Below are 27,363 nucleotides of genomic sequence, written 5' to 3' on the forward strand. Positions count from 1 at the left end.
TGTTTCACTGCAGCAACAGAAACCCTAAGACAAGACAACTTGTAGGAATCTGACTTCTATTACGTGGGTTCCAGGAATCGAACTTGGGACACCAGACTTGGAGGCAAATACCTCCAAGCTGTGAGCAATCTTCACAAATTGAAACTTTCTAGAGCCAAGGTAGTGGCTGGGGCCTAGCTAGAGACAACCCCAAACCTGCTGAGGACTTTGTGCTCCACAAACAACAGTTGGCTTTGCAGTGAACTTAGCAATATGCGGCATACAGGCATAATGACTTCCTTTATTTTATCACATTGAAAAAAGTATACATTTTTTTTCTGGACTGGACAGTTGGGAGGATAGGCAGCGCCAGACCAGAGTTGATTCAATGTTGTTTCAGAATCACTATCAGGGAGCCAGAAGCAGAATCATCACTTGGAAACAGAGACCAGGACAGGGTCAAGGCCCACTTGGTAGAGTGTTTGCCTAGCATGCAGGAAGCCCTGGGCTCCATCCTTAGCACTGCATCAAACAGAATACGGTGGTGCAGCCTATAATTACACCATGTAGGAGGCAGGAACGTCAGCTGGACATCATGAAGTATACCTCTAACTCCAGCACTAGAAAGGCACAGGCAGGTGCATCTTTGTGAGTTCAAGGCTAGCCTGGTCTATATCATGAGACCTACAAACAAGAACAAGAAAACCCAAAACCAAATCTAAAAAACCCCAGACCATCAGACCACTGCAGCCATGGCCTCCTCACTGGGAGGACACAGGAATGAAGTTCCAGAGGCTGGCTACCTCTGGGCCTTCTGCAGAGAAGCAGCATTCCCCAGGCCTTGTGCAGAGTTTCTGTGTATAAACTCAACAGGCTCTCATCCCTCTTAGCCATCTGCACAGACGGGAGCCTCTGTTCACTTAGTGACTCCCTCACCCTCCTTGGTAAAACCTAAAGGAAGAATCAAAAAGTTCAAATCGCCCTTCATTGGAGGAAGAAATAACAAAGTTTCCACATTATTCAGTTTTCACAGCGGGTTTTTTGTTTGACATGGACTGTGCACACACCCATGCTTGCCATAACACGTGTGGAGGTGAGAGGTAACATGTAACAGGCGTGGACGTGAGAGAGTGGTGAAAGAGATCATTTCTTCTACCTCACAGACCCCGGGATCTAACTCAGGTCATCGGGCTTGGTGGCAAGTGTCTTCAGATGAGCCATCCTGCCAGCCAAATCCCCAGTTGTAAGAAAGCTACAAGGTGGTTTCCTTTGTTGGTATTCAGAGTAGAACTGAGGGACCCTTTTCTATCAACAGGAAGCCTCAACTAAGGCCAAGATCCAGTCAGAGGTGATTTAGTTGACTCAAAATGACAGGACCAGCCTTAGCTAAGGGCAGGTTCTCCACCACTATGCTTGGAACAATGGACTGACTGGTCCCCAGAATCTTTGACAGATTTTCCTCCCCCCCCCCTTTGTGACAGTCTCTTATAGCTCCAGGCTGGCCTTAAACCTAGATAGTAATCAAGGTGACCCTAAACTTCCGATCCTCCTGACTCTACTAGGATGACATCCCTGGACCACATGTCTGGTTTGTGTGATGCTGGGCCTTCAAGCTAGGACCCTGTGCAAAACAGTAGGCAAACGCTAGCAAGTGAGCTAGTTCCAAACAAGTTGCATATCCCCCTTTCCCCCAATCTGGTTTTTCAAAACAAGTTTTCTCTGTGTAGCCCTGGCTGTCCTGGAACTTGCTCTGTAGACCAGGCTGGCCTCGAACTTACAGATCCACCTGCCTCTGCCTTCAGAGTGCTGGGACCAAGCATTTTCACCACTACAACCAGCAGGTTTGTTGAACCTTAAGAACTTAATTTTCACTGTTTGACTATTTAAAGCAACATAAAAAAAAAAGTCTCTTTCTTCTAAGTGCATAGACGCCCTCACTTTGTCCAAAGACAGACACTGGCAGGGCTAGAAATACATATGAACTGAAGTAGGTGCTGTAGGTCGCACACGCCGGGAGGATGCTGTGCCCAGTAAGGCTGCAGAAGGGATTGAGGCTGTGGGGAATGAAGGAGTACACTCCGCCCCTGGTATAGGATCAGGGGTGTATGACACAGACCATCTGTCACCTGGACCATGAGATGTCAGATGGTATTTAGGAGAGTTTGGTTGATGAGTAGAAAGGCACCCTAGCAGGAGAGAATCAAGTATCCTTAGCGGCTAAGTCCCAAGCTTTGTAGAGACATCAATCACAACAGCCCATCTCTAAATCACAGGAGGGCCTATTGCTCCCACGACGTACAAACAAAAACACTGGGTTGCCCACTGGTGCCTTCTCCACAGTCCTTCCCCACACCCCAGTATCCCTGGGCCAGCTGACACTGGGTCTATTCAAGACTCCTCAGGTGGAGAAGCCCAAATCCTGTCGTGAGAAGCTGACCAACAACGGCACACCCTCTCTCTGTGGGCTGCTTTCTCCACTTCCGTTTCTACACAGGATGTAACGTTTGTAAAGCTCTTGCTTAAAACACCAGCAGGCAGACAGATGGGGACCTGAGTGGGCAGCCTCAGTCCCTGGCTCTGAGATGCACTGACAGAAAGATGTACTGCTAAGCGGGGGTATTTCTCAGCCCCCATGTGACAGGGCCTGGAATAACCCACACTGAGTGGTACAGATTCAAGAGAAGCTTGGAAGGCACTTTGGAGAGTTCCCAGTGCCTGGGGTGGTTTTGACACACACACATATGTATGTATGTATGTATGTGTATATATATGTGTGTGTATGTATATGTGTGTATGTATATGTATATATACATATATCTGTATATATATACATACATACACACACACACACACACATACACACACATATATACCTTCTCTAACTGGAAAACAGGCTTTCCAGCCAAAGCCAGTGAAGCAAAAGTGGAGACTGCAGAACTGCCTGTATCCTTGGCTGGCAGTCAGTTCACGGCAGGTTTCAAGGCCAAACTGGTGGACCTGAGAGAGAGAGGCTGCCAGAACCAAGCTGGACAGCGAGCCACACCAGGTGACGTCTTCAGCCAACAATACAAAGAGTAGATCACACACCTGGGAATGGTTCTAAGGCAGAAGGCACAGAACACCCCCCCCCCATCACTCAGGGAAGGCACTGCCACCTAACGCTACCTCCGTCAAAATGCCTTGGGAAGCAGTAAGCACCATGTGGGTGTCCCAACTCCTCAGACAATGTTGGGCAGAGCCCCCAGGGTGTGTGGGCTCTAACCAGGACTGTCTGAGCATTCTGACAGGAGAGAAAGGGACATGAACCTGTGCAAGAGGAGGGGAAAATGGGCCAGAGGCAGGGGGTGCCCTGAGCTGAGAGACAGTCCCCATAGCTCACACCTTGACTACTGTCCTTGAAGAGGCAAGAAGGACAGGTGTGGGGAGGTCAGGACTGAACCTAACAGCCGCAGCTACTCGGCTGTGGGGGTGGGGTGTCTCCAAGGGCTGGGCCCTTTCCATTGCTGCCTGGGCTGGAGCTGGGTTCCAGGGATTCATTCATCTTGTCACAGATGATGTCCACCAGGCGCTCGAACACCTGCTTCACATTAATATTCTCCTTGGCGCTGGCTTCAAAGAACTCAAAACCTGGATGGAAAGAAGGTGGGGAAAGTTTTCACAGTTATGTGAGTCCCAAGGGACTGGACACAAAAAGTAGACTTGTTCAAACCTGTATTCTGAGCTCACTCCTGCCTGATATCCTGTGTGTGTGTGTGTGTGTGTGTGTGTGTATGTGTGTGTAAGAGGTGCACATGTGTGTTGGTGCATGTGTGTGTGCACTTGTGTGTGTTGATACACATGTGTGTTGATGCACATGTGTATAAGGTATACATGTATGTAGATATACATGTGTGTGGGGTGCACATGTGTATGAACAGGTGGGGTACACATGTGTATGTGGGTGCACATGTGTGCAGCTGCACATGTGTATGTGGGTGCACATGTGTATGTGGGTGCACATGTGTATGTGGGTGCACATGTGTATGTGGGTGCACATGTGTGCGGCTGCACATGTGTATGTGGGTGCACATGTGTATGTGGGTGCACATGTGTATGTGGGTGCACATGTGTATGTGGCTGCACATGTGTATGTGGGTGCACATGTGTGTAGATGAAAATGTGTGGATGCACATGTGTGTGTGTGTGTGTTGTCCCTCAGCTGCCATCACTGTTTTTCTGAGACAGGGTCTTTCAATGACTCAGAACTCATCAAGCAGGCTTGGCTGGCGAGCCCATAAGTCCTTGGGGTGGCATGTGCACTACCATGCCTGACTGTTTGAATGCAGATTCTAGGGTCCTTCCCAACCTCTGTCAACCCTTTCAAAGTTTCCTTTAAAGATTTTAAAAACAAAATTTCACTGTGTAGTCATGTTGAAATAGTTGATAGAGCCTCCAACTCAGCAATCCTCCTGCCTCAGCTGTCAGAGTGTAGTGATTACAGGATACACCACCATGCCCAGCTAAGAGTCTTCAGAAGACAGACAGAAGGTTCAATGATAAATGTACTTGTTGCCAAGTCTGATGATTTGAGTTTAATCCCCCAAATTTACAAGACCGATACAGGTGTGTGTGTGTGTGTGTGTGTGTGTGTGTGTGTCACCCATAGCTAAGTAAATAATGGGGCCAGAGAGATGATGGATCAGCCATTAAGGTCACTGGATGTTCTTTCGGAGGACCTGGGTTCAATTCCCAGCACCCACATAGTACCTTACAACTACCTGTAACTCCAGCTCTGGGTGATCTGACAAAAAGAGAAGCCAGAGAGTAGTGTAACACACCTTTAATCCCAGTACTCAGGACGCAGTGGCTCTCTGTGAGTTCAAGGCCAATCTGGTCTATAGAGCCAGTTCTAGGACCTCCATTGCTACACAGTGAAACATTGTTTCTAAACCTGCCCCCAGCAGTGAAGAGATTAAAAACTGTAATTTAAAGCAGTGTTGTGGGGGCTACGGAGATGATGCCTGGATGGTAAGTGCACGAATGAGGGCCTGGGTTCAAATCCCCAGTACCCTCCCCTCCACTGTTTAAAAAGCCAGTTGTGGTAGACATGCTTGCAGTCCCAGCACTTTGAGATTGCAGGCTGATGGATTCCTGGATCTTGGTAGCCTAACCTACTTGTGAAGTTCCAGACAAGCTGTCTCAGAGAAAGGGAAGATGTTCCCTAAAAATGACACCTGATATCCTTTGGCCTCCACTTACATGCATATGCACATACAAATCTAATAAAATTAGGGCATAGTGCACACCTATAATCCCTGCAGTACAGAGGTTAAACACAGAGACTTCTGATTTCGGAGTCAGCCTGAGCTACAAAGTTAGACCCTTTCTGAAAAGAAACATTTTAAATGCCCTGGGCTTGCTCTCCGGAACTGGGATTAACAGGAGAGAGTGAAACAGTGGGGCCCACAAAAGCACCTACCTGAGTTCAAGCCCGGGAACACACAGGGAAGGCAAACCTACGTAACGCTGTCCTCTGACCTCCACACGTGCACTATGGTGCACACCAATAATAGATCATTTTTAAAGGGACATAAAAATTAAATTAGTAAAATTTTAATATGAGTGTGTGGGGGAGGGCATAGTGGTGCAGGACTCATAAGGCTGAGACAGGAGAATGTCAAAAGCTCAGAGCCAGCCTGGGCTATATTGAGGCCATCTCTCAACCCCCAGCTCAGAAGAAACATAACGGGAAGCTGGAGCTTGAGGGGAAAAGAAAGTCCATCTGGTTTCTAGAATTGAATGTAGCCTGATTAGGTGAGTGTATGGTTTCCACTTCACGGTCATCTCTGCTACTAGGATGGACCAGTCCGAGGGCGTGAGTCTTCCCGTAGCTCTTGGCCCCTGATATAAAGCATGCACGGAGAAGGCACTGGGGTATTTTTCAGTGCAGGATTGGAAATCAGGGCAAGACAGGTCTTCTGCTCTAGAGCTAGCCCCTCACTGGGTGATTCTAGACAGAGACTCTCTCTGCCCTCCCCCCACCCCTGCTCCCCACTGGGCAGTTCTGGGCAGGTGTTCTACTGCTAGGCTGCAGCCCTCAGTAAATGCACAGAGGCCACTCACCCAGCGACCGAATGGCGGGTGTTAGAGGGTGCATGAACTTGGCATACCTGGTGCTGCTCTGCGATCTTGGGTAAATTTGGAGTTTTACTATTGCGCCAACCTCTCCTCACACGTCCACATTCCTGTTTCTTTTGTTTGTTTGGGCTTCTCCTTTTGCTATTGTTTTGTACTTTTTTTTTTTTTTTTTTTTTTTTTTTTTTTTTTTTTGAAGTCTCACTACTGTAGTTTTGCCAGATCTAGAGCTTCCAATGCGGCCCACGCCAGCCTCGGACCTTCTGCCTTCTAAGTGTCTTTTCTTTGGTTCTAACAGGGTCTTGTGGAGCCCTGCGTGGTCTGAAACTCATCATGTGACTTAAGTTGACTTTGAACCTGATCCTCCTGCCTCTGCCTCTGCTTCCTGAGTGCTGGGATGAAAAGTATATACCACAATACCTTGTTGTATGTGATACTGGCCATGGAATCCTAAGGCCTCGCACATACTAGGCAAACATGCTACCAACTGAGGTATGCCCTACAACAGTTTGGGTTTTTTTTTTTTAATTAAAGTTTTAAATTTTTATTTTATGCATATGTATGCGTGCCTGACTGGATATATGTGCAAATGGTTGCTAGCTGCTATGTACGTGCTGGAAATTGAACCTAGGTCCTTTTCAAGAACAGAAAAAAATTGTAACTGCCCTTGTTTGTCTGCCTAAGAGAGTGTATCCTGGGGTGACTTCATGGCACCTTGGTTGCAAATTTCTGCAACCTTTAAGCGTGATTTAGGATTTAGGTGAGCCCCACTACACTTGGATCTTTACAGGCAAATCCCACAACAAATCAATATCCTAAATGAAAGGGAAGCCCGCAGCTTCCTTCTGGAAGGCTAAGACTGAGGACCATGAGTTCAAAGTTCAGCCTGAGCTAGTGAGACTGTCCAAACAAACAAACAAACAAACAACAAACAAATGCCTAGGTTGGTGGTGTTGCTCAGTGGTAGAGTACCTGCTTAACATGAAGACAGTCCTGGGTTCAGCTCCCCAAACCAAACCAAACCACCCAGAATCACTTCACGCCAGTGTCAGAATGCATGGAAAGTGGGTAGTAGGTGCTGGACATGTAAGTACAAGCCTTTAATCCCAGCATCTCAGAGCAGAGGCAAGTGGGTCCCTTGGCTACACAACTGAGTTCCATGCCAACAAGGGTTACATGTTGTCTCAAAACAACAATAATAAAAACTATGGCATGTTCATACCTATTATAGAAATTAGAAAGAAAAATGATGTCACCAGGGTCAAGCAGCTGGGTCCCTAGGACAGGGTATATATCCCCCAAATGGGAGCACACAGCTCATATATGGGTATATTTATGGGTTATCCAGGATTATGTGTTTGCTGTATGTGCACATTTGTGTGCAGGTGTGTGAGTCTGTACTGGAGGCAGAAAGGATGTCAGGGGTCCTGTTTCCTCACACATCCCATTGAGAAAGGGTCTCTCATTGTATCTAAAGCTACCAGGGCAGCCAGCAGGTACCAGTGACCCTCAACCACAGTGCTGAGGTTACAGGCATGAAAGTGTATGTGTGTGTGTTTGTATGTGTGTGTGTCCTTTTACGGGTGCTTGGGACTCTAAACCAGAGCCACATGTTTGCACAACAACAAAACCATTCTTACTCGTTTACCCACTAAACCATCTCCCCAGCCCCAATACATGTTATTACCACCCTGTCCCCCAGATCCTCAGGTAACCACTGTGGGTCTGGGATTCAAGGATGAAGATGAGGATATGGAGCTAGGAGACAGGACCTGTGGCTCAGGTTGGGTACTAACCAAGATCATCAGCGAGCCTCCGGCCATCCTCAGCAGATACGACCCGTTCATCCTCCAGGTCACACTTGTTCCCCACAAGGATAACCTGGGCGTTGTCCCAGGAATAGGTTTTGATCTGGGTAGCCCTGTGGAGTTGTAGACATTGAGATGAGATTAGAGATCGTGAAGGGGAGAAGAAAGTCCTGTGGCACGTCAGTGGCTGGTCAGGACTCACCAGTCCTGCACGGCGGTGAAGGACTCCTGGTTGGCGATGTCATACATGAGCAGGAAGCCCATGGCTCCTCGGTAGTAGGCCGTGGTGATTGTCCGGTAGCGCTCCTGGCCAGCTGTGTCCTGAGCAAACAGCAAATCAGTTAGCTAGGTAGGGGCCCACTTGTTCCCCACCTGACACTGCAGGACCCTGAAAGGGACACAGATTCTTGTGGCCCAATCTGATGGAAGAGGAGTGGTGTTGCCTTCACAGGCCCAGTGTGATGGGAAGGTATGGCCCTTCTGTCCAATCTGATTGGAGAAAAACTGGTCTTCCCTTATGGCCTCCAGTCTGAAGGGCAGGTATGACCCTACCCTCACACTCAGCCTGATGGGAGACATTACAGGTACATTGTCTCATCTTGAAAACTCAGTTAACTGACTCAGCTCTGCCAGTGTGCAGGGCTGTCCCCCAGTTATGAGCTTCCTAAGCTCATTTCCAAGAACCCATGTAATAGTCACAAAGAAGACTGACTGGGCCTCAGGCCTTCATCTTGATCTGCCTCTGGTCCCCTTGTTACCTAGAGGATATCAACAGCTAGGATGGGGACAGGAGGCAGGGCTGAGCCTGGAAGCCTCATGGGAGGCAAGACGGTTCCCAAATTATTCCTTACTAGTAAACAGGTGCCTTCTGTCCACCTTGTCCCTCTTCAGGACACCCAGGGGAGGTATGCTCCCACACCCCGGTGGATTTTCTGTAGAGATAAAAGATGCTTCCCTGCCCCTGAGTTACTCTCTGAGTCAGCTGGGAACAATTTGGGGTCTGATTTTCTCCTGACTGCCCTCCCACTCCCTCCATGGCTACTCAGCCCACCCAAATCTGCAGCTTGATCCGCTTGTCATGTCGATAGACTGTCTTGACCTTGAAGTCGATGCCCACTGTGCTCACGAAGGCCGGGGTGAAGGAGTCATCAGCATAGCGGAACAGGAAGGAGGTCTTGCCCACGCTGCTGTTCCCGATCAACAGCAGTTTGAACATGTAGTCAAAGTTCTGGTCAGCAGCATCCCTTGGGCTGGCAGGGGGCTCACTAGCCGACGCCATCTTGGTGGGAGGCCAGAAATCCTGATGTGAAAGAGTGGAATCCTGTAAGGGGGTTGGTGCTGTAAGGGTGAGCATGTGGGTCCATTGGTTTCAGGAGTCAGTCTTCCAACATGTGGATCTGGGACCAAACTCAGGTTATCAGGCTGGGCAGCATGTGCCTTTTCCCGAAAAGCTATCCCTAGCCCTAGTTTTGTTTATTACTAATTAATTAACTAGTTTATGGAGACAAGGTCTCACTGTGGAGGCAGACTAAGGCTCCATATGTGACTAGTGTATGGGGGTTCACAGGTATGTACCTCCATCTTGGGGCTGTAGTTACTGGCAGCTATAAACTGCCTGGCCTGGGCTCTAAGAATCTAAGTCAGGTTGTCTGAAAGAGCTGCTCTTAACCACTGAGCCATCTCTCTCTCCACTCCTCTTTGTTTTTTCCTTTGTTTATTCTTTAAGAATAGGTCTCGAGGCTGGAGAGATGGCTCAGTGGTTAAGAGCACTGACCACTCTTCCAGAGTTCAATTCCCAGCAACCACATGGTGGCTCACAACCATCTGTGATGGGATATGACACCCTCTTCTGGTGTGTCTGAAGACAGCTACAGTGTACTTATATATAATAAATAAATCTTAAAGAAAAAAAGAAAAGGCCTCACGTAGCCCAGGCTGGCCTCAAACTCCCCCTGTGCTGTATCCCTGCCTCTGGATTCCTCTGGGATTCCAGGTGTGCACCACTGTGCGAATCTTACAGATCTTGTATTCACCAACAGATTTCCTCTGAGTCCTCTGCACCGGGCACTGGTCTCTGAAGAGACACAGCCATGCCTGTTTAATCTACACCAAGGTGAAGCTGAGGGCTGGGGATGACTTAGTAGGGCCCTCACCTGAAGTTTCAGCCCCAGCACCCGGTAAACCAGGTGTGATGTGCGCACCTGTAATTCCAGCACTACAGAGTAGAGATAGATTGTGTCAGGAGTTCAAAGCCATTCTGTACTACATTGGAAGTTTGGTATCAAACTGGGGTGGGCTATATGAGAACCTGTCTCAAAGAGAAAGAAAAGAGAGGTGGGGAAATATTGAACCTTTATAGTGGAAGGTTCTCCCTTCAGGTGCAGGACCAGGTAACAGGTGAAAATTCAGGACCAGTTGGGGGCGGGGGGCGTGGTGTGAGGAAGTTGCACGGGCTGCAGCCTGGACTTTGCCCAGCTCAAGCAGCTGGTATGGCCAGGTGTGAGCTTGGGGGGGGAGGGACTGCCAGCTAGACAGAACCCCTTCCATCAGGGCCTGGATGTTGAACTTAGCTGGTGCCTGTCACAGGAGCCTGTCCTTTCCAAATCCGCTTTAACCCTTTCCTTGTCCCCCAGGGCAAGGGGAATGTCTATAAATATAGCATAAGGTTTAAAGGCCGAGTTAGTCTCCCAAGTGGGTACCTGCCATTTTATTTGTCAAAGGGGCTGGGCCTCCCTCTTGGCCAAAGCTGACTCACCCCACAAAGACAGGACTAAAAGTCAGCAAACCCACGAGAATTATCCACTTAGTGATCACAACCCCACCACCCCATATCCTGCTGTTATATCTACCCACACTCCAGCATGCTGTCTTATCCAAATCCAGGGTGCCCTTCCAAGCTCTCCCCCACCCCCGCCCCCGCTTCACTTTCTCCAGCTGTCTAGCTCTCCGCAGCCCAAGCAAAAGTATTTCTCAACAGCCTTCGTTGTCTTCTGTTTCTCTGCCCCGTGCATTTCTAAGGAGAACGCAGCCAACCCCACCCTGTGTTCCGGGAGAACGGGTTTGAGGAGGGACTGCAAACCGTCCGTCGGGTAGGGCCTCCAGGCTGGCCCCTGCCCCACCACGACTCCTCTTCCGGGCCATCTAGGGGTCCCTTGGCCCTCAAGGCTGGCATCCGAACTGTCAGTGCATTGGGTGCACCAGCAAGTGCCTCCCCCATCACCATATGGAGCCCTCGCTCGTCCCCCGGCTGGGCTTCTCGCCCACCCCGCCACCGTTCACAGAGCATGCCGGGTGCGGGGAATCCAGAAGAGCCAGCAGCGCCGACTGGGGGTGCAGGACCCAGGTTCGCGAGGACCCCAGTTCAACCCTGTCATAGTGCACGCGCGAATCGGCCGGTTGGCTGGTGCACTGGTTCCTGGGCTCACCTCGGGTCCCGCCTCGAACACCAAGATCCGCCCACGAAGTTGCTAAGGCCAGCACGGGGCTGCGACCCTCACCCCACCGCCGCCGCCGCCGCTGCCAGCACTGACACCCGGATCCCGCGCCGGCTCCGCCCAGGTGGAGGGGGCGAGGCCGCAGCAAGAGTTGGAGAGGTGCGCGGGTGGGGCCTAGGAGGGGCGGGGCGTCGAGGGAGTTGGCGCCCGGAGGTGGGCGTGATCTCACGGGTGGGGCGCGGCCCGCGGAGCCAGGAGATGGGCGTGGCCTGTCGGTGTTGCCGCAAGAGTCCTAGCGGAGTGGACGAGCCTGGCAGACGGAGGTGGGGTCTGATAGGGGCGGGACCACCTCAAAAGGCGTCAGAGGTGGGCGGGGAGTCAAGGGGGTGGAACCTGGTAGTGTGGTGGGGGCAGGGATGCGAGTGCAGGGTGAGAGGGGTCTGGCAGTGTGAGTGTGTGGCCCTGAGCTAGTGCCCACAGGAGCGGGAAGAGGCGATTAAGTCCCATCAGAGCCTCTCTTTCTTAACTACAGATAGAAAAATATCTTCTATGCACTCTGTGGTCAGCAGCTGAGTTCTAGTCCCACCTCCCATTTCTAGGACTGTGATTCCGGATTTATTTAACCTCTCACTACCTCAATTTTTCCATTTGCCGAGTACGTAGCAAGACTTGTGCAATCATGATTTTCTTTGTTTTAATTTTGGGGCTGGAGAGATGGCTCAGCGGTTAAAAGCACTTGTTCTTGCTGGTGATATGAGTTTACGTCTCTGCACTCAACACGAGGCTCACATAACTCCAGTTCCAGGGGACCCGACCCCTCCCCTTCTAACTTCATCAAGCTGCAAGAGCCCACGTGGTGCAGACATTCAGATAAAACACTCATGTAAAAAAGAATTTTTAAAAATCTAAAAATATTTTAAACTTTTTGAGACAAGGTCTCATTTCATTTACTTCATGCTTGCCTCAAACTGTTTATGTAGTCAAGAATAAATGTGAATGGATTGGCTCCACCTCCCATGTGGGACCCGGCTGTAAGATTCTGCTGTTCAACACGCTTAAGGGCTTTTGGTGTTAAACCATGTTTTAGAATTAAGGAAACCGAGCCCACACAGCAAGATTTGGAATTCAAAATAATCAAAATGGATGAGTAGGTAAAGCACTTGCCACTAGGCCTGATGAAAGGGTTCCAGGGACCAAGAGGGCAGGAGAACCAACTCCCACAAGTTGTCCCCTGACCTTCACATACAATAAATACATAAATGAATAAATCTGAAACAGACCTTTAGGCATGGTGCTTACATTTGTAATCCTAGAATTTGGGAGGTGGAGGAAGACAGAATCAAAATACAGAGTTCATACTCAGGAATGTAGCAAGTTCAAGTCCAACCTGAGCTACATGGGACTCTGTCTCAAAAGTTGTGTCTGTAGGGCGTCTATGGCAGATGAGATGGTGTATATCTGTAACCTAGTACTGAGAAGCTGAGGTAGGACTGCCATGAATTTGAGGCTAGACTGGGCTACATAGTAAGTTCCAAGTCAGACTGGCTACATCGTAAGAATCTGTCTCAAAACAAAAATATTGACAGACTGATACAGTCACTCACACCTGTAATTTTAGCATGCGAGGTTGAGGCAGGAGCATTCTCAAGTTTCAGACCAACCTGGGCCACAGAATTCCTCCCGGTTAACCTAAGCTAGAAACTCTACCTCAACACACACACACACACACACACACACACACACACACACACACCCTGGCTTTTCCTGGGGTGAAAAAAGTGACCATAACTATGTCCAAAGAAGCATTTATTGACACACAGGGCTCATGTTAGAGGCTCCTGAGCCCCAGGGCAAGGCCCACAAGGCAGAGCCCATTGCTCAGCAGGCACCCCAGGTTGCAGAGGGAAGACAGGCCATGGTAGTGGAAGAATTTCTGCCGGAGAGCACTGTACTTGGGGTCCTTCTCCCGCAGCTGGCGGTAGGGGTCAGGGCCCTGGAGGCTGCCTGGCAACTCTGTCCCCAGGCCTCGCTCTTTCTCTATACTCTGCAGGGCCCACATGGCAGCCGTGGTGCGAGCCTCCAGCCAGCGTGCATTGATGGTGGCCAGTGTGAGGCTCAGAAGCAGTAGAGTAAGCTGAGGATAGTGACAGTGACAGGGAAGTGAGGTGAGGGGGGTGAGAAGCTTGAGGGACCCGAGAGAGGGCGTGACTTCAACCTCATGGTCCAGAGAGCTCCCTGAAAATAGCAGTCCTTAGGAAAGTCTCTGCCAGCTCTGCCGCTGTTCCCCAAAACTGAAGCCTCTTCTTTAAAACAAAATCTGTCTTCTTTTGTAGTTCTGAGGACTGACTGATCCTGGGGCCTCAGTGCCAGTGTGTTCTACTGCTGAGCTACACACCCTGCCTCCTTCCTCTTGTGCAGATGTGCTATATTCACTTGTTCTTGTGTGTGCAACATGTACTGGCAGGTACATGTATTCATGTGTGCAACACACGCTCACAGGTGCATGCGTTTTGGTGGAGGGCTGAAGTTGCCTTTCTACTGTTTTCTTCTTTTCTGTTTTTGAATTTATTGAATTTACTTATTTGCATGTGCGTGTGCACGTGTGTGTGTGTGTGTGTGTGTGTGTGTGTGTGTGTGTGTGTGTGTGTGTACCATAGTATGTATGTGCACACTGGACACAGCTTGAGGGAATCATCTCTCTTTTTCCATAGTGTAGACCCTCAGGGTTCAACTCAGATTGTCACCAGGCTTGGCAGCTTGCTAAACCGTCCACCCTAGTTTTTAAGATAGCGTCTCTCATTGATCCTGGAACCACCTCATGAAGCTAGGCTGACTGGTTGGCCAAGGAGCTTCAGGGATCTGCCTGTCTCCCGATTCCCACCTTCCACATTGGGTATCAGCTCTGCGTTTGTCCTTTGAATGGATGCTGAGAATTCAAACCTGGGTCTCATGCTTGCACAGAGAGGTCTCTTCTGTCCAAGTCCTCCCCCGGCCTCTGCTCTTTTCAGCTTGAGATGAGGTCTCACTAAGTTGAGAGTGGAACTCGTCGACATGTAGCCAAAGCTGACCTAAATTTGTAATCCTCCTGCTGAAGCCTCGGAAATGGCTGGGATGATGGGCTTACCTCTATTCTTTCCCCAAAATTAAGATAGACAACATTAACTGTTCTTTGATTCTCCCTACCCCAAAACACACAGCCTAAAATAGGACCCATCTCTTCTGTGATTCCATCTCAGACCCAAGAAACTGACACTGGACTAACAGGAAATGAATCAAACACCTGGGGAATACCAGTTACCCATAATCCTCTTTGATCTCTAGGAGATTATTCTTTTGGTGGAAGCAGGTTGAGATAGGATCTCGGTAGCTCAGGCTGGTTGCAAACTCCCTATGTAACTGACCCTGGCCTTGAACTTCTGACCTGTACCTCTCAAGTGGGGATATAGGTGTCTCCATTACATCAGCCTTGATCTTTCTATTTACATTTTTACTTTTACTTAATTGATTTGTTTTTGTTTTTGTTTGTTTCGCTTTGTTTTGAGACAAGGTCTCTCTTTGCAGCCCTGGCTCTCCGGGAAAACTCTATGTAGACCAGGCTAACCTCGAACTCACAGAAATTCTGTCTCTGCCTCCAGAATGCTGGAACTAAAGGTAAGAACCACTAAAACTGTCTTGTTTATGTTGTTATTTGATACAGAGTGTTACTATATAGTCCAGGCTGGGAACTTTTATATCTCCCTGGCTCATCCTCCCACCCCTAGGGTGACATATGTCTATGTACACCACCACATCAGATTGATGGGCTACCCTTGAAACACACATAAGGCCTCACCCGCCCGCATCTGAAAACTTCAAGAGCAGAGGGAGAGAAGGTGGGGAAAGCTGAGCTGCAAGGGATTGTTCCTTACATGTGGCTGGGGGAAAGTGTAGACAGGACTGGGGGAACCTAAATTCCCAGTCTGTCTAGTTTTTAAACAATGAACTGAGGTCTGTGCCTGAGCTCAGCTGAGTCACTCCAGTTTGGCAGGAGGCCCAGCTATTGGGCAGAGAGGAAATAGGATCTAGTGGGGAAGATAAGGCCAGACAGAGAGGGTTGCTGGGAGTAGCTATGCAGGATATGTGCCCCATTCTGGAATACCCAGTGATTGGTTCTATCTTCACTAGGAAAAAGAGGCACTTCTTTGTCCCTTTCAAAACAATGCCCCTTGAACAGTGGTAGCACACACCAGTAGGCTAGCCTGAAGAAGTGGGAGCAGGAGAATCACAAGTTTGAGTCTAGCCTGGGCTATATACCTTTGGTGGTGTTGAGATGGCTCCTCAGTTAGGGGAGTACACTGCTTGCAGAGACTGAGCTGGGTTCCTAGCATTCATTTTGAGCAGCTTGAAGCTGCCCATAATGACAGCTCTAAGGGCATTTGTCATCTCTGGTCTTGGAGGACACACACACATATGTGCCCAGTGGTAGTGGCGCACACCTTTGAGCCCAGCACCCAGGAGACAGAGGCAGGTGGATCTCTGAGTGACAGCCAGGGAAACAGAGAAATTCTGTTACCAAAAAAAAAAAAAAAAAAAAAAAAAAGCAAAACCAAAAACAATAAAAATAAATCGTATATACAAAGCCTTGGGTTTGATTCCCAACACCTCATAAAACTATGTGTAGTAGAACATGCCTGTGATTTCAAGAGGCAGGAGGTCAGAAGTTCAAACTCATCTTCCACATACTGGGTTCAAGACCCTGTCTCAAAAGAATAAAGACACTACTATCCGTGTAGGTAAAAGCTGTATACTTGTAGATTGCAAGCCTAGTGTGTACAAGGCTCTAGGTTTCATTCCTACTACTATGAAAAATAGCATCAAATGAAGGGCTGGGGAGATCCAGCCAGTGAAGGGTTTGCCATGCACACATGAGGCCCTGAGTTCAATCACCCAACATCCATGTTAAAAAGCCAGGCACGGAGGATCACGCCTATAATCCCAGTGCTGGGGAGACAGAGCTAGAAAGATCCCTGGAGATTTCCTGCCAGGTTGTGTAACCAAATCAGCAAGAGCTTCAGGTTCAATGAGAGGCCCTGTCTCAAAAAAACAAATAAGCTAGGTGGGGTGGTATAAGCCTTTAATCTCAGTACTTGGAAGGCAGAAGCAATTGTATCTCTCTGAGTTCAAGGCCAGCCTGGTCTACATAGAGAGTTCCAGAACAGCCAGGGCTTTGTAGAGAGACCCTGTCTCAGAAGAACAAAAATAAATAAACAAGCTGGGTGGTGGCGTACACACATTTAATCCTAGTGCTCAGGAGGCAGAGGCAGGCTGATCTCTGAGTTCATGGCCATTCTGGTCTACATAGTGAATTCTAGGATAGCCAAGTCTACACAGAGAAAGCCTGTCTCAAAAGTCACACACACACACACACACACACACACACACACACACACACACCCATGAGAGAATGTTAGAGGAAGACACCTAACATTAACCCTGGTCTCTATATATGATTGAACACATGTGCACATGAATGTCCACACACACACACACACACACACACACACACACACACACTGAAATAAAAGTCTCCTTAAGTGCTCACTGGAGTCTTGGGGACCCTCAAATCCTCATACCTGGCTGACTTCCCACAGTGTGAGGTGGATCCAGGCTCGCTGTGGTGCCAAGATGCAGAGGTTGATCAAGGCACAGCCCAAGGAGACGTGAAAATAGACTGGGAAGAGCTTGCTCTGCACAAGTCCAAACGTGTGCCGCGGGAGGCTTCGGAAAAGCAGAAAGCCTGGGGGAGGGGGTGGAGGGCCACAATTATCCGTTAGGACACTTCCGGACCCCCCTCCCATTCAGTGCTCACCCTGAGTAACTGGTTGGAGGATCCCTACCTGAGGCAAACGTCACCCACATCTGCATGCCCCAGGCACCAGACAAGACCAGCAAGTGGATCACCTTAACCAGACTTCCTGGGTCCTCGCTCGCTTCCATTCTGCTGCCCTGGGAAGGAAGCGGCAGTGACTCAGCTTAACCTTCGACCTTTGCCCCCTAGCTCTGAGGCCTTGGTAGAGAGTGTGTATAGGGCCAGACTCACACTGGCGCAAAGAAGAGAGAAAACAGCCTAGAGATGGCAGGAAGACCCAAAGTAGTCCCTAGACAACTGACCTCAGCTCAAGCTTGGGGCTGGAACTGTGGCTTTGAGGTCAGGGACTTTGTGGGTGTTGGCCTCACTCTCTTCCATACTTGCAAAATAATAGTAATAATAATAAATAAATAGTCTCACCCAGTGCGAAGGCCCATACCTGTAAATCTCCAATACTTGGAAGACGGATACAGGGGGGATTGCCACTTTTTTAGCTCAAGGTTAGAAAAAGATTCCTCAATTCCAAAAAGCGTTTAAAAACACAGAAACTGGCCCGGCGAGTCACAGCTGTATCAGAAGATGGAAAAAAAATCAGAGGCAGGAAAATCACCAAGTAGGAGGACTGCCTGAGATACAGTGAGACTATCTCAAACTAAGTAAACAAACATCTCAGGCTACAGCTAGGCAAGTGGCTCAGAGGGCAGAGCGCTTGCCTCACGTGCAGGAAGCCCTGCGTTCCATCTTCAGCTCTGCATAAAACAGATTCTCTCCTGTCGTCCCAGCACAAAAGTAGAGACAGGAGGGTCAGGAGGTGGAGGCCAACCATGACACATGAGGCCTTGTCTCAAAACCAAAATTCTAGAACGAAAGGCTCTCTCTAGACCCCAATGTCCACTGCACCCCAAAAGCTTGAATCCCAGAAGCTCAAGTTCACATCCCTAGGTCTTCAGAGATTGCCCTAGCCCTGCAGACATTCAAGAACCCTCATCCGGAAATCCGAGGTATCCTAAGAACATCCCAAAGTACCCCCGGAGTCCCCATCTGACCCCACCGTTGGAGCACCCGAGGTCAGGGGTAGGGACCAAGAACCCGAGCAGCTCCTGCGCAGCTCTGGCTGACCTGAGACCTTCCAGGTTTTCTTCCGCCCCGCAGGCCTCACCCCACCTCCCATCCAGCCAGAAACCAATAAGATCACAGCTGTGACTCTTCTGAACTCGCCCACTTTAGGGATTGCCCAGTTGGCTTGCGGGAATCATCCGGCCATTCCGCCTCTTCGAACTTCATCCAGTCATACCGAAGATGCTCAGGCGCCAATGAGCTCCGCGCTTACCCGGAGTGAGCGGGCGTGGCTTAAGCAAGGACCACGCCCTTCTCTGTGACTCCGCCTTTGGCCTCCCCGCGTTTTCCAACGATGGTGTCCCCAGGGGATCAAAACTTCAGCGTCACAGCTGGGTACTGGATTCGTGGTCCCTGATGGGAGAGCATGAACAGGTGGTATGCAGTAGTAGGTGGGGATGGAGAGGGGATCGGGAGACCGGTTGGGTGTTAGATTGACAGAACAAGGGGCAGGGCTAATTGTAATTGGTTACGCCCCCTCGCTCTAAGCATTCTCTGGAGAAGGGGACAGCAGAAGATTTAGTGTTGGGGGAGGGCAGGCACGGTTGGGGACCTTCTATTGGTGAAGCTCTGAAATTCCTCTTCTGTTTCCCCGCTCTAATCTTCTAGGATATCTGTGGTCCTCAGATGATATTCTAGAACAAATTTTTGTTTGCCAAGGGCCGGACTAAATCTGTAATCAGGGCAGCCCAATAAAGTGTATATAATGTTTTCCCTCCCAGATTCTCACTGTATAGCCTTGGCTGGCCTGGAATTAGCTTTGTAGACTAAGCTGGCCTAAAACTCAGGGATCTCTTGAGTGCTGGGATTAAAAGGGGTCAACTGCCACATCCTGTTCTTTATGTGTTTTGTTTGTTTGTTTGTTTGTTTCAGATTTTAAATGTTGTTTTATGTGTATTAGTGTTTTGCTTGTATATATGTCTGGGCACTGCTTTCGCATCCAGTGCCTGTAGAGGTCAGAAGAGGGCATCAAATCCTCCGGGACTGGAGAATTGAACTTACTCAGGAAAAGCAGCTAAACCAACTCTCAAGCCAAAAAAAGAAAAAGAAAAAAAGAAAAAGGTTTTGTGACAGGCTCTCTTCCCCTGACTGGACTGGAACTCACTAAGTAGACCAGGCTGGCCTTGAACTCAAAAGAGATTTGCCTGCCTCTGCCTCCTGAAGGCTGGGATTAAAGGCATGTGACTACTTTATGTCCTTTTCTAATATGAAACATTGTTATTCTTGTGTGTGCATGAGGTATGTCCTACATGTGCATGTGTCATGACACACATGCCAGAGGACAGCTTTATGGAGTTGGTTCTCTCCTCCCACCTTTAAGCTGGTCCCTGGGGATCTATTCATCTTGTCGAGTATGGCAGGAAGCAATTTGCTCTGTGAATCCGCTCCAGCCCTCCATGGCTTCATGTCTTTATGTGGAGGTCTGGTTCTCATAATCTAACCCCTCCTCTGTGTTTGGGTTTACTTTTCACCCGACTTCTACTTTTGCCAATACTGAGGAGATTCTGGCTGGAATATCTCTGAGGAGTCTCTTTGGGGAGACTCTAAAGAGGTTAGGTGTCTGGGGCCAATTCTCAGTTGGTAGAGCACCTGCCTAGCATGTACCTGGGTTCCATCCCTAGCACTGTATAACCTGGATGCCGGTTATCCTAGCCACCTGGGAGGTAGAAAATGGAGGATCAGGAGTTCAAGATCATCCTTGGTTACATAATGAGTTTGGAGGCCAGCCTGGGCTACATGAGACTCTGTCTCAAAACAACAAACAGCTAAAAATAAAAGGTCTGGGAGTTAGAGACTGGTCTCAGAGCTCCTCACATCCCCCTTCTGCAGTGACCCTCTTTTGGCTGGCCTACCCTGGGACTCTGACTGCTGTGTTTCTCATCTCTGCTTATCTCCCTCACTCTCCAACACATCTTGGCCTGCTAAGGAGAGGGGCAAGTACTCATCACCTCTTGGAGAGCCTGCTAGACATTTGGAGGCCTGGGAGGGGCTGACAATTACAAGTTGCCTTCACTTGTCCCTGAAGGAAACCTTTGTCCCTCTAGGGTGCTCCTCAGACAAGGCTGTGGGCTGTATGACCCACTGGTCCAGGACCTTGGAGCCTGAGACCGTGAACACTGCTACTGAACAAGCAGCGAAGTCTGTGGCCTGGCTGGAGTGGGACTCAACGCCCCAGCCTCATGAGGCTGCATCCTATTCCAACTCAGACTTGAACAAGGACGAACATCATGACCAGGACCTTGTGAAGAGGAACCAGAGCATAGCCAAGGTTACCCCACCCAGGAAATCCTCCTTAAACTAAGAAAGAACTAGCTGTGTACTACCGTAGAGCATAGGGAAGGGTCTGCAATACAGGGACTGTACTCGGTTTCAGCACCTAGAACAGCGCCCCGGTGGGGCGGGGCGAGGGGGGTGGGTGGAAGGAATCCTATTTGTGTTTCTTTGCTTGTTTATCATGAGACGGTGGTGAAGCCCAACCTAATTCTGAATTTGCTCTGTAGCCAAAGCTGGGTTTGACTCCAGTGCATTTCCTGCATGGTAGGGTTCTAGAATGGAGACATTATGTCTTTGTTGATTGTTTTCTGTTTTCTGAGACAGGGTTTCTTTGTGTAGCCTTGGCTGTTCTGGAGCTCTGTAGCCCAGGATGGTCTAGAACTCAAATATGTGCCTTCCACTGTTTTCTAAGTGCTGGGATCAAAGAGGTGCACCACCGCTGCCTGACCTAACTTTCATTTTTTTGAAGGTGTGTGTTGTGTGTGTGTGTGTGTGTGTGTGTGTGTGTGTTTGCACACATGAGTGCAACTCCTTGAGAGGCCAGAAGAGGGCATTAGATCCTTAGAACTGAAGTTTAGGTAGGTAGTTGTGAGCCTTCTGACCTGGATTTTGCATTTTTTTAAAAGGCTGATCTGAAACTCACTATGTAGACCAGGATGTCCTCAAACTCACAAAGATCCACCTGCTACTGTCTCCAAAGTGTGTGTGTGTGTGTGTGTGTGTGTGTGTGTGTGTGCGCACTTCAAAGTGTCTGTGGAAGCCAGAAGAGCACATAGATCTCCTGAAGCTGGAGTTTTAAGTGGTTGTGGGCCACCTAGCCTCAGAAAACAGAAATGCTGGGACCCAATCTTGCAAGCCCGGTACACTGAACTATCTCTTCAGACATGAGGATGCCTCACTTTTTGTGGGGTTTTGTTGTTGTTTGTTTGTTTGTTTTTTCTTGGGTTTGTATCTATATGGTTTCTTATTGTGTGTGAGACTCATACTAGTAACTCAAATTGTCTATATGACTGATTGTGTTTAACAACAGTTTGTGGTTTGTGGGAAACACTCAACCAACCAACCAACCAAACAACCAAACATCAGTTTGTGGTGTGTGGAGTGAGCGCTGGTGTTTGTTATAGACATTGCTGTAGTTGGTGTCTTGCACTCCAAAGGAGAAAGGTCAAACCAGGAACAGCCTGGCAGGCATCGGCTTCCTGTCAGAGTCAACCGAGAGTCTCACAGACATATAGATGAAGCATACAAGTGCACTTCTGAGCATGTGCAGATGATAATTTGGGGGTGGGGGTTGTGATGAATGCCCCTGGACACAGTTTCACCTACTTTGGGGTAACTGGAACTCAGGGAAGCCACCTTTGCCCTGCTCTCCGGGTTGGGCTTCAGTAAGGTGAACTAAGAGCACATTCTCATACTCCTCTCCTCTCGCCCCAGAAGTCCCTGGAGCCCAGCCCTTCCAAAGTAAAGGGTGAGTGTGGGACTGGAGGGGGAAGACATTTGGGGTTCTATCCCCACTTAATTTTTACTTCCATATTTACTCCCCAAGTCTGAGGGTGTGTGCCATGGCACACATTGAAGGTCAGAGGACAACTTGGTTCTCTTGGACAAGGTTGGTTCTCTCCTGCCTTGTGGGTCCCTGGAATCAAACTCAAGTCACCTGTCTTAGTGGCAAGCACCTACCCACAGCCACCTTCCAGGGCCACTTTCCACTTTCTTCTTCAGTCTCAAGGCCTGTGCTCATAAACGCCTCAAAGGGGTCTCCTGCTCTGTACCTGTCCCACTACCTCCTCCGTCGCCCCCATCTCTGCCCTGATCTTACCTTTGCTTCTGCCCACAGTTAAGAACACCATGCTAATTCCTGACTCTCAGAAGCTCTTGCGATGTGAACTAGAGTCTCTCAGGACTCAGCTGCTGGCTCAGAGCAAGGTGAGTCCCCTCCACCCTCTGTACCCCTGTTCTCATCCTCCTCCCCACTCCAGGGCCTCACCTCCTGCCCTCTAGGCTTTTGAGTTCCTGAACCATTCTGTGACCATGCTGGAGAAGGAGAGCTGTCTACAACAGATCAAGATCCAGCAGCTCGAAGGTGAGGAGGAGACAGAGGCCAGGGTCTGAGTAAGTTTGTGGTGAGTGGAAAATAAGTTCCAGGTCAAGGTCACAAAACAGGCTTAAAAGGCTGGGGTCAAAGCTAGCCTCGGGCTCACATCAGTTTCCCCTTTTGGGGCTGGACCTCAGTTGGTAGGGCACTTGCCTAGTATGTATGATGTCCTGGGTTTCATCTCAGGCCTGGAATAAAACTGGACCAGGCTGTAAGTGCCTGTGATCCCTGGATTGGGAGACAAAAGCAAGAGGATTATTCAAGGTTATCTAATTAAGGAGTTGAAAGTCAGCCCAGGGTAGAGCTTCTGTCTGGGAAATAAAAAATAAGAACAGAAGCCTCAAGCTGAGGCATAGCTTGTCAGGAAAGAGCACTGGGGGCTCCTGCAGAGGCCCCAGGTTCTGTCCCCAGTATCTATGTGGTAGCCACAACCCTGTATAACTTCAGTTCCAGCTAATAGGACAACTTCTTCTGACCGCCATGGGCACCAGGCAAAATGCCCACAAAACATAAGCCACATAAAATGTAACTAAGCTATCTTAAAAATGAAAAATGTTCCAGGGCTGAGGACATGGTTCTGTTGTTAAGAAGCTTGCCATGCAAGCAGGAAGACCTGAGTTCATCTCTAGAACTCAGATTTCGGGGGAGGGGGCAGGGGGGGGCGGGACGAGGTGGGGGATGGGGGGCGGGGTGGGGGGAAGGGGAAACCGGGCTCAGCTGGGCACACTTAATCCGGAGTTCTTCAGAGTTGGAGATAGGAGATTCAAGTGTCAGGTTCAGTAAGAGACCCTGTGTCAAAAGATAAGGTGGAGGGGCTGGAGAAATGGCTCAGTGGTTAAAAGCACTGACTGCTCTTCCAGAGGTCCTGAGTTCAATTCCCAACAACCACATGGTGGCTCACAACCATCTGTAATGGGATCTGATGCCCTCTTCTGGTGTGTCTGAAGACAGCAACAGTGTACTCATATAAATAAAATAAATATATCTTTAAAAGAAAAAAAAAGATAAGATGGAGACCCCCACACACACAAATGAAACCAAGAGTATCCCACCATCTCTACAGAAGTGCTGAGCCCCACGACCCGCCAAGGAGAGAAGGACGGCCGTAAGTGGAGCACAGAGCAGAGCCAACAGGAGCTGTATGGGGCCCTGGCTCAAGGCCTGCAAGGGTTGCAGAAGACACTGAAGAAAGGTGAGGAGCTGCAACGGGCCCGTACCACTCGCTGCCTGCAGCTGTTGGCCCAGGAGATCCGGGACAGGTGGGTGTGGGCAGGAGGGCAGCGTGGAGGTTTCAAGAAAGCAGGCTACCATTGAAGGCACTTAATAGAGCAGGGCGTGGAAAGCTTGGGGGACACAACATGGGGACAGGAAAGGACGCTCAGAGGATACAGGTGGCTAGAAAGTGGGTGTTGAGGAGGCTAAGGGACCTAGGTTAGCGATACAGTAAGTTGGAGGTGGAATGGGGAAGGAGGCAGGGACTCAGAAGACTAGAGAGGCATTGAGGCTGGAGAGTAAAAAAAACTCAAGAGATGTTGGGAAGATCCAGGTAGGAAAGAGAAAGTAGACCGAAAGGCGAGGGAAGTGGGCGGGGCTGTGGGCGGAGTCCGGGACTGGGTGGAGTCTTGTGCTGTAGACCAATTTTGAGGTTGTAAGCAGAGCCCAGGTGTAGGGCAGTGGGAGGCATGGGAATGGGCTGGGGCGAGGGTCTAGGCTCCTCTCTCCCTTCAGCAAGAAGTTTCTGTGGGAGGAACTGGAGCTGGTGCGGGAAGAGGTGACTTTCATCTATCAGAAGCTCCGTGAGTTCCTGGAAGCGCACAGCCTGGAAGGGATGTGGGGCTACTCTTTCCCCTGCTCACTGAGCCCTCTTCCCCAGCAGAAGAGCAGGAGGATGAGATCTCAGATAATCTCCTGAATATCCAGAAGATGCAGAAAACACAGGTGAAGTGCCGCAAGGTGAGCAGAGAAAATAGTGCCCGAGGGACACCCGGCCAAGGGGTGCTTCCTCTGGCTTCTGCCACTTGACTCGATCTAGGAAGCAGAATTGAAAGCTCAGCTCTGATACTTAATGCTATGTGATTATGGGCAAATCACTTTGCTCACTGAGGACTCCATACAGCCTGGAATTGAAGAGCTACGTCATGGTTACCTTTTCCTATGGTCATCCTTGCTTGTGTGTCTAATCACGCACTCTCTCAACCCCTCCGGAACCAGGTTCTTACCAAGATGAAGCAGCAGGCATATGATTCATCTTCATGGCCAGAGGCTGAGGGTGTCTCAGAAGGCAGTGGTTGCTGGAAGGATAACCTCCAGAAGGAGCTGCATGACATATGGTGAGGCTAGCTTCCGGTGCGACCCCTGGTCCCTAACCGTCCTCTAACCTGCCTCTCTACCCGCTGCATCTGGATTGGTTCTCATCCTTCCTATCTCTAAGAAACATCCCTTCCACAGCTGCCCTTGCCCTGGCTCTAATTGAGGTGTACCCTGGATACCCCGGCATCTCTTGAGGACCCCTGTTTCTCTGTCTCCCCACAGGTCTGCTGTTCACAGTCTGCAGAGCTCCATCGACTGTCTTGCTTTGTCCATGGGCACCAGACCCAGGGCCTCCAGTCTCAAGGGTGAGGGGCCGAATATAATGGGGGAGATCACACCCAGCCCAGTGTGTAGGAGGCCACCTTAGAGGGTCACATGGCTGGGGTTCTGAGGCTGCATTGGATAGCTGAGGAGCTGGTTGAGATTTTGAAGAAGGCAGAACCCCAGAAATTAGGGAGTGGGTGAAAGAGGACCTCAAACCCAAGACTAGCCTGGGTGTTTCATGCACAAGCTACTTTGGGGTCACATTTAGGATTTGTGAGATATATATATATCGAGAGAGAGAGAGAGAGAGAGAGAGTGTGTGTCTCACATAGCCCAGATTAATTTAAACTCACTAAGTAGTCAAGGATGACCTGAACGCCCATCACCCCTATTCATCTCCCCTATTCTGGGGTTACAGATGTGCGCCACCATTCCTGGCTCTATGGGATTTTTTCAGATGTATTTTATTTTGTGTCTGTGGGTGTTTTGCATCTATCTATGCACATCCTGCATGCCTAGTGCCTCAGAGGCCAGAAGAGGGCGTCAGACCCTTTGGAACTGAAGCTACAAAGGGTTGTGAGCCACCATGTGGGTGCTGGGAATTGAACCTGGGTCCTCTGGAAGATCAGCCAGTGATACTTTTAACTGAGTTGCCTCTGGCCCTCTATGGGAACCTTTAAAGGGTCATTGACATAATTTGGTATTACTTTGGGTAATAATACCTTTAAATACCTTTAAAGGGATGTGGGTGTCTGGATCATAAATCAATTCAATGTGGTTTCATCTCAGGGGATGTGGAGACGTTGCTAGAGGGCCATATTGAGGACCTGAAGAACCAGGATAACATGTCTCTCCCACAGGCCAGAAAGGACACCAGTGTCAGAGTTCTCAGTGCCCTTCCTGGGACTCCGATTCTGACTGGGAGAGGCCTTTCAGCAAGAGTGGATCCTACCCTCCTGGTACAGACCCTACTCAGCCCCTGTCCAGCCCTTACCCTCTGGCCCACTTGTGATTCCCACAGTGTAGGCCTTGAGGCTAGCATCCTATCTGGGCATTTAGTCCCTGGCTGGCAACCCTGAGTTCTCCTGGTTCAAACCAGATCACGACCTACCTTCTCTCCCTGTAGCTTGAGCAGCTGGGACTGCTTTCCCTGAAGATCCCTCCAGAGAGAAAATAAACTAGCTGAGACCTTTCGCCACCCTGGACTTTTGCACCCACTGGTTTAAGAGCCTGGGGTCCTCCCCAACTCTAACCCCGGATAACTCTGGTATCTCAACGGATGCAGAGACTGGGCACTTTTGAGGATGTGTGGACAGTGAGACAAGATTTAGGGTATGTTAGTTGGGTATGTCTGTGATCCAACCACTTAGGAGGTAGATGGAAGGAAGCATCTCACTTTATAGTTAATACAGCCAAGTACGAGACCTGTGTGAGCCATAGGAGACTTTGTCTCAAAAACACAGAAGTGGACCCACTAAATGGTTCACTTGGTAAAGGCACTCACCGCCAAATCTGAAGACCTGAGTTTGTTCCCAGGGACCCTCATGGTAGTAGAGAACTGACTCATCCAAGTTGTCCTTCAACCTTTCTCTTTCTGTAGACTAGGCTGGCATCGAATTTACAGAGATTCGTCTGCCTCTGCCTCCTGAGCGCTGGGATTAAAGGCATGCAGCCACCACTGCCCAGCAAATAAATGCAATTTAAAAAATTTAAAAACACAAAATCAGGACAGTGCTTGCCTAGCATGCAGGAAGCTTTGTGTTCCAACGCCATCATGCAAACCAGATGTGGTAGAACAGGTCTGAAATTCCAGCACTCAAGGAGATGGAGGCAGGAGGATCCACTGTAGGCTTGGCTACAAAGAAAACTGGAGCTTGAGCTGCATGAGACCCTGTCCCAAACACAAAAATGGATCTGGGATGCCAAATGGGGAGAGGCGTACCAGAGGTGTTTTTTAAAGAGGCTGAGCTCCTTCCCTCATCTCTATCTGCATTCTTTTCTAATCCTGCCCCTGCCTCTGAGTTATGCAAATAAACGTTTTAGAGCCCCGCCCCGACGTGCTCACAACTACCCGCCCCTTGTTATGCAAATGAGAGATCAATGACCCCGCCCACCCGGTGA

At 49.4% G+C, this 27,363-nt stretch overlaps 3 protein-coding genes across 4 annotated transcripts; 1 reads left to right on the plus strand and 2 right to left on the minus strand.

Annotated features, from left to right (window-relative positions):
- Nucleotides 1-212: 212 nt before the first annotated feature.
- On the minus strand, nucleotides 213-11,444 carry RAB3D (RAB3D, member RAS oncogene family). 2 transcript variants are annotated; one of them, XM_080929668.1, is made up of 5 exons: nucleotides 11,327-11,444; nucleotides 8,953-9,201; nucleotides 8,104-8,222; nucleotides 7,890-8,014; nucleotides 213-3,606 (listed from the first exon to the last, which is right to left on the minus strand). In XM_080929668.1, exons 2-5 carry the CDS (start codon nucleotides 9,178-9,180, stop codon nucleotides 3,419-3,421), a joined length of 660 nt encoding a protein of 219 aa, XP_080785794.1. In that variant the 5' UTR covers nucleotides 9,181-9,201; nucleotides 11,327-11,444; the 3' UTR covers nucleotides 213-3,418. The 2 variants fall into 2 exon arrangements, with proteins under 2 accessions (XP_080785794.1, XP_080785795.1); XM_080929669.1 differs by having other exon boundaries at nucleotides 8,953-9,222; nucleotides 11,327-11,437.
- A 1,692-nt stretch (nucleotides 11,445-13,136) lies between these two features.
- On the minus strand, nucleotides 13,137-18,467 carry TMEM205 (transmembrane protein 205; the record flags this gene model as incomplete). Its single annotated transcript, XM_080930030.1, is given in 7 exon segments — nucleotides 13,137-13,469; nucleotides 16,948-17,111; nucleotides 17,212-17,320; nucleotides 18,303-18,338; nucleotides 18,342-18,359; nucleotides 18,362-18,406; nucleotides 18,408-18,467. Coding segments are annotated over 7 exon segments (738 nt in total). The 3' UTR covers nucleotides 13,137-13,163.
- A 199-nt stretch (nucleotides 18,468-18,666) lies between these two features.
- On the plus strand, nucleotides 18,667-26,254 carry CCDC159 (coiled-coil domain containing 159; the record flags this gene model as incomplete). Its single annotated transcript, XM_080930188.1, has 11 exons — nucleotides 18,667-18,677; nucleotides 20,130-20,568; nucleotides 22,008-22,041; nucleotides 22,411-22,499; nucleotides 22,575-22,656; nucleotides 23,732-23,927; nucleotides 24,397-24,464; nucleotides 24,545-24,621; nucleotides 24,880-24,998; nucleotides 25,201-25,283; nucleotides 26,103-26,254. 11 exons carry the CDS (start codon nucleotides 18,667-18,669, stop codon nucleotides 26,252-26,254), a joined length of 1,350 nt encoding a protein of 449 aa, XP_080786314.1.
- Nucleotides 26,255-27,363: the final 1,109 nt, after the last annotated feature.

The sequence above is a fragment of the Micromys minutus genome (assembly GCF_963924665.1).
Source record: "Micromys minutus genome assembly, chromosome: 16".
NCBI classification, from domain to species: Eukaryota; Metazoa; Chordata; class Mammalia; order Rodentia; family Muridae; genus Micromys; species Micromys minutus.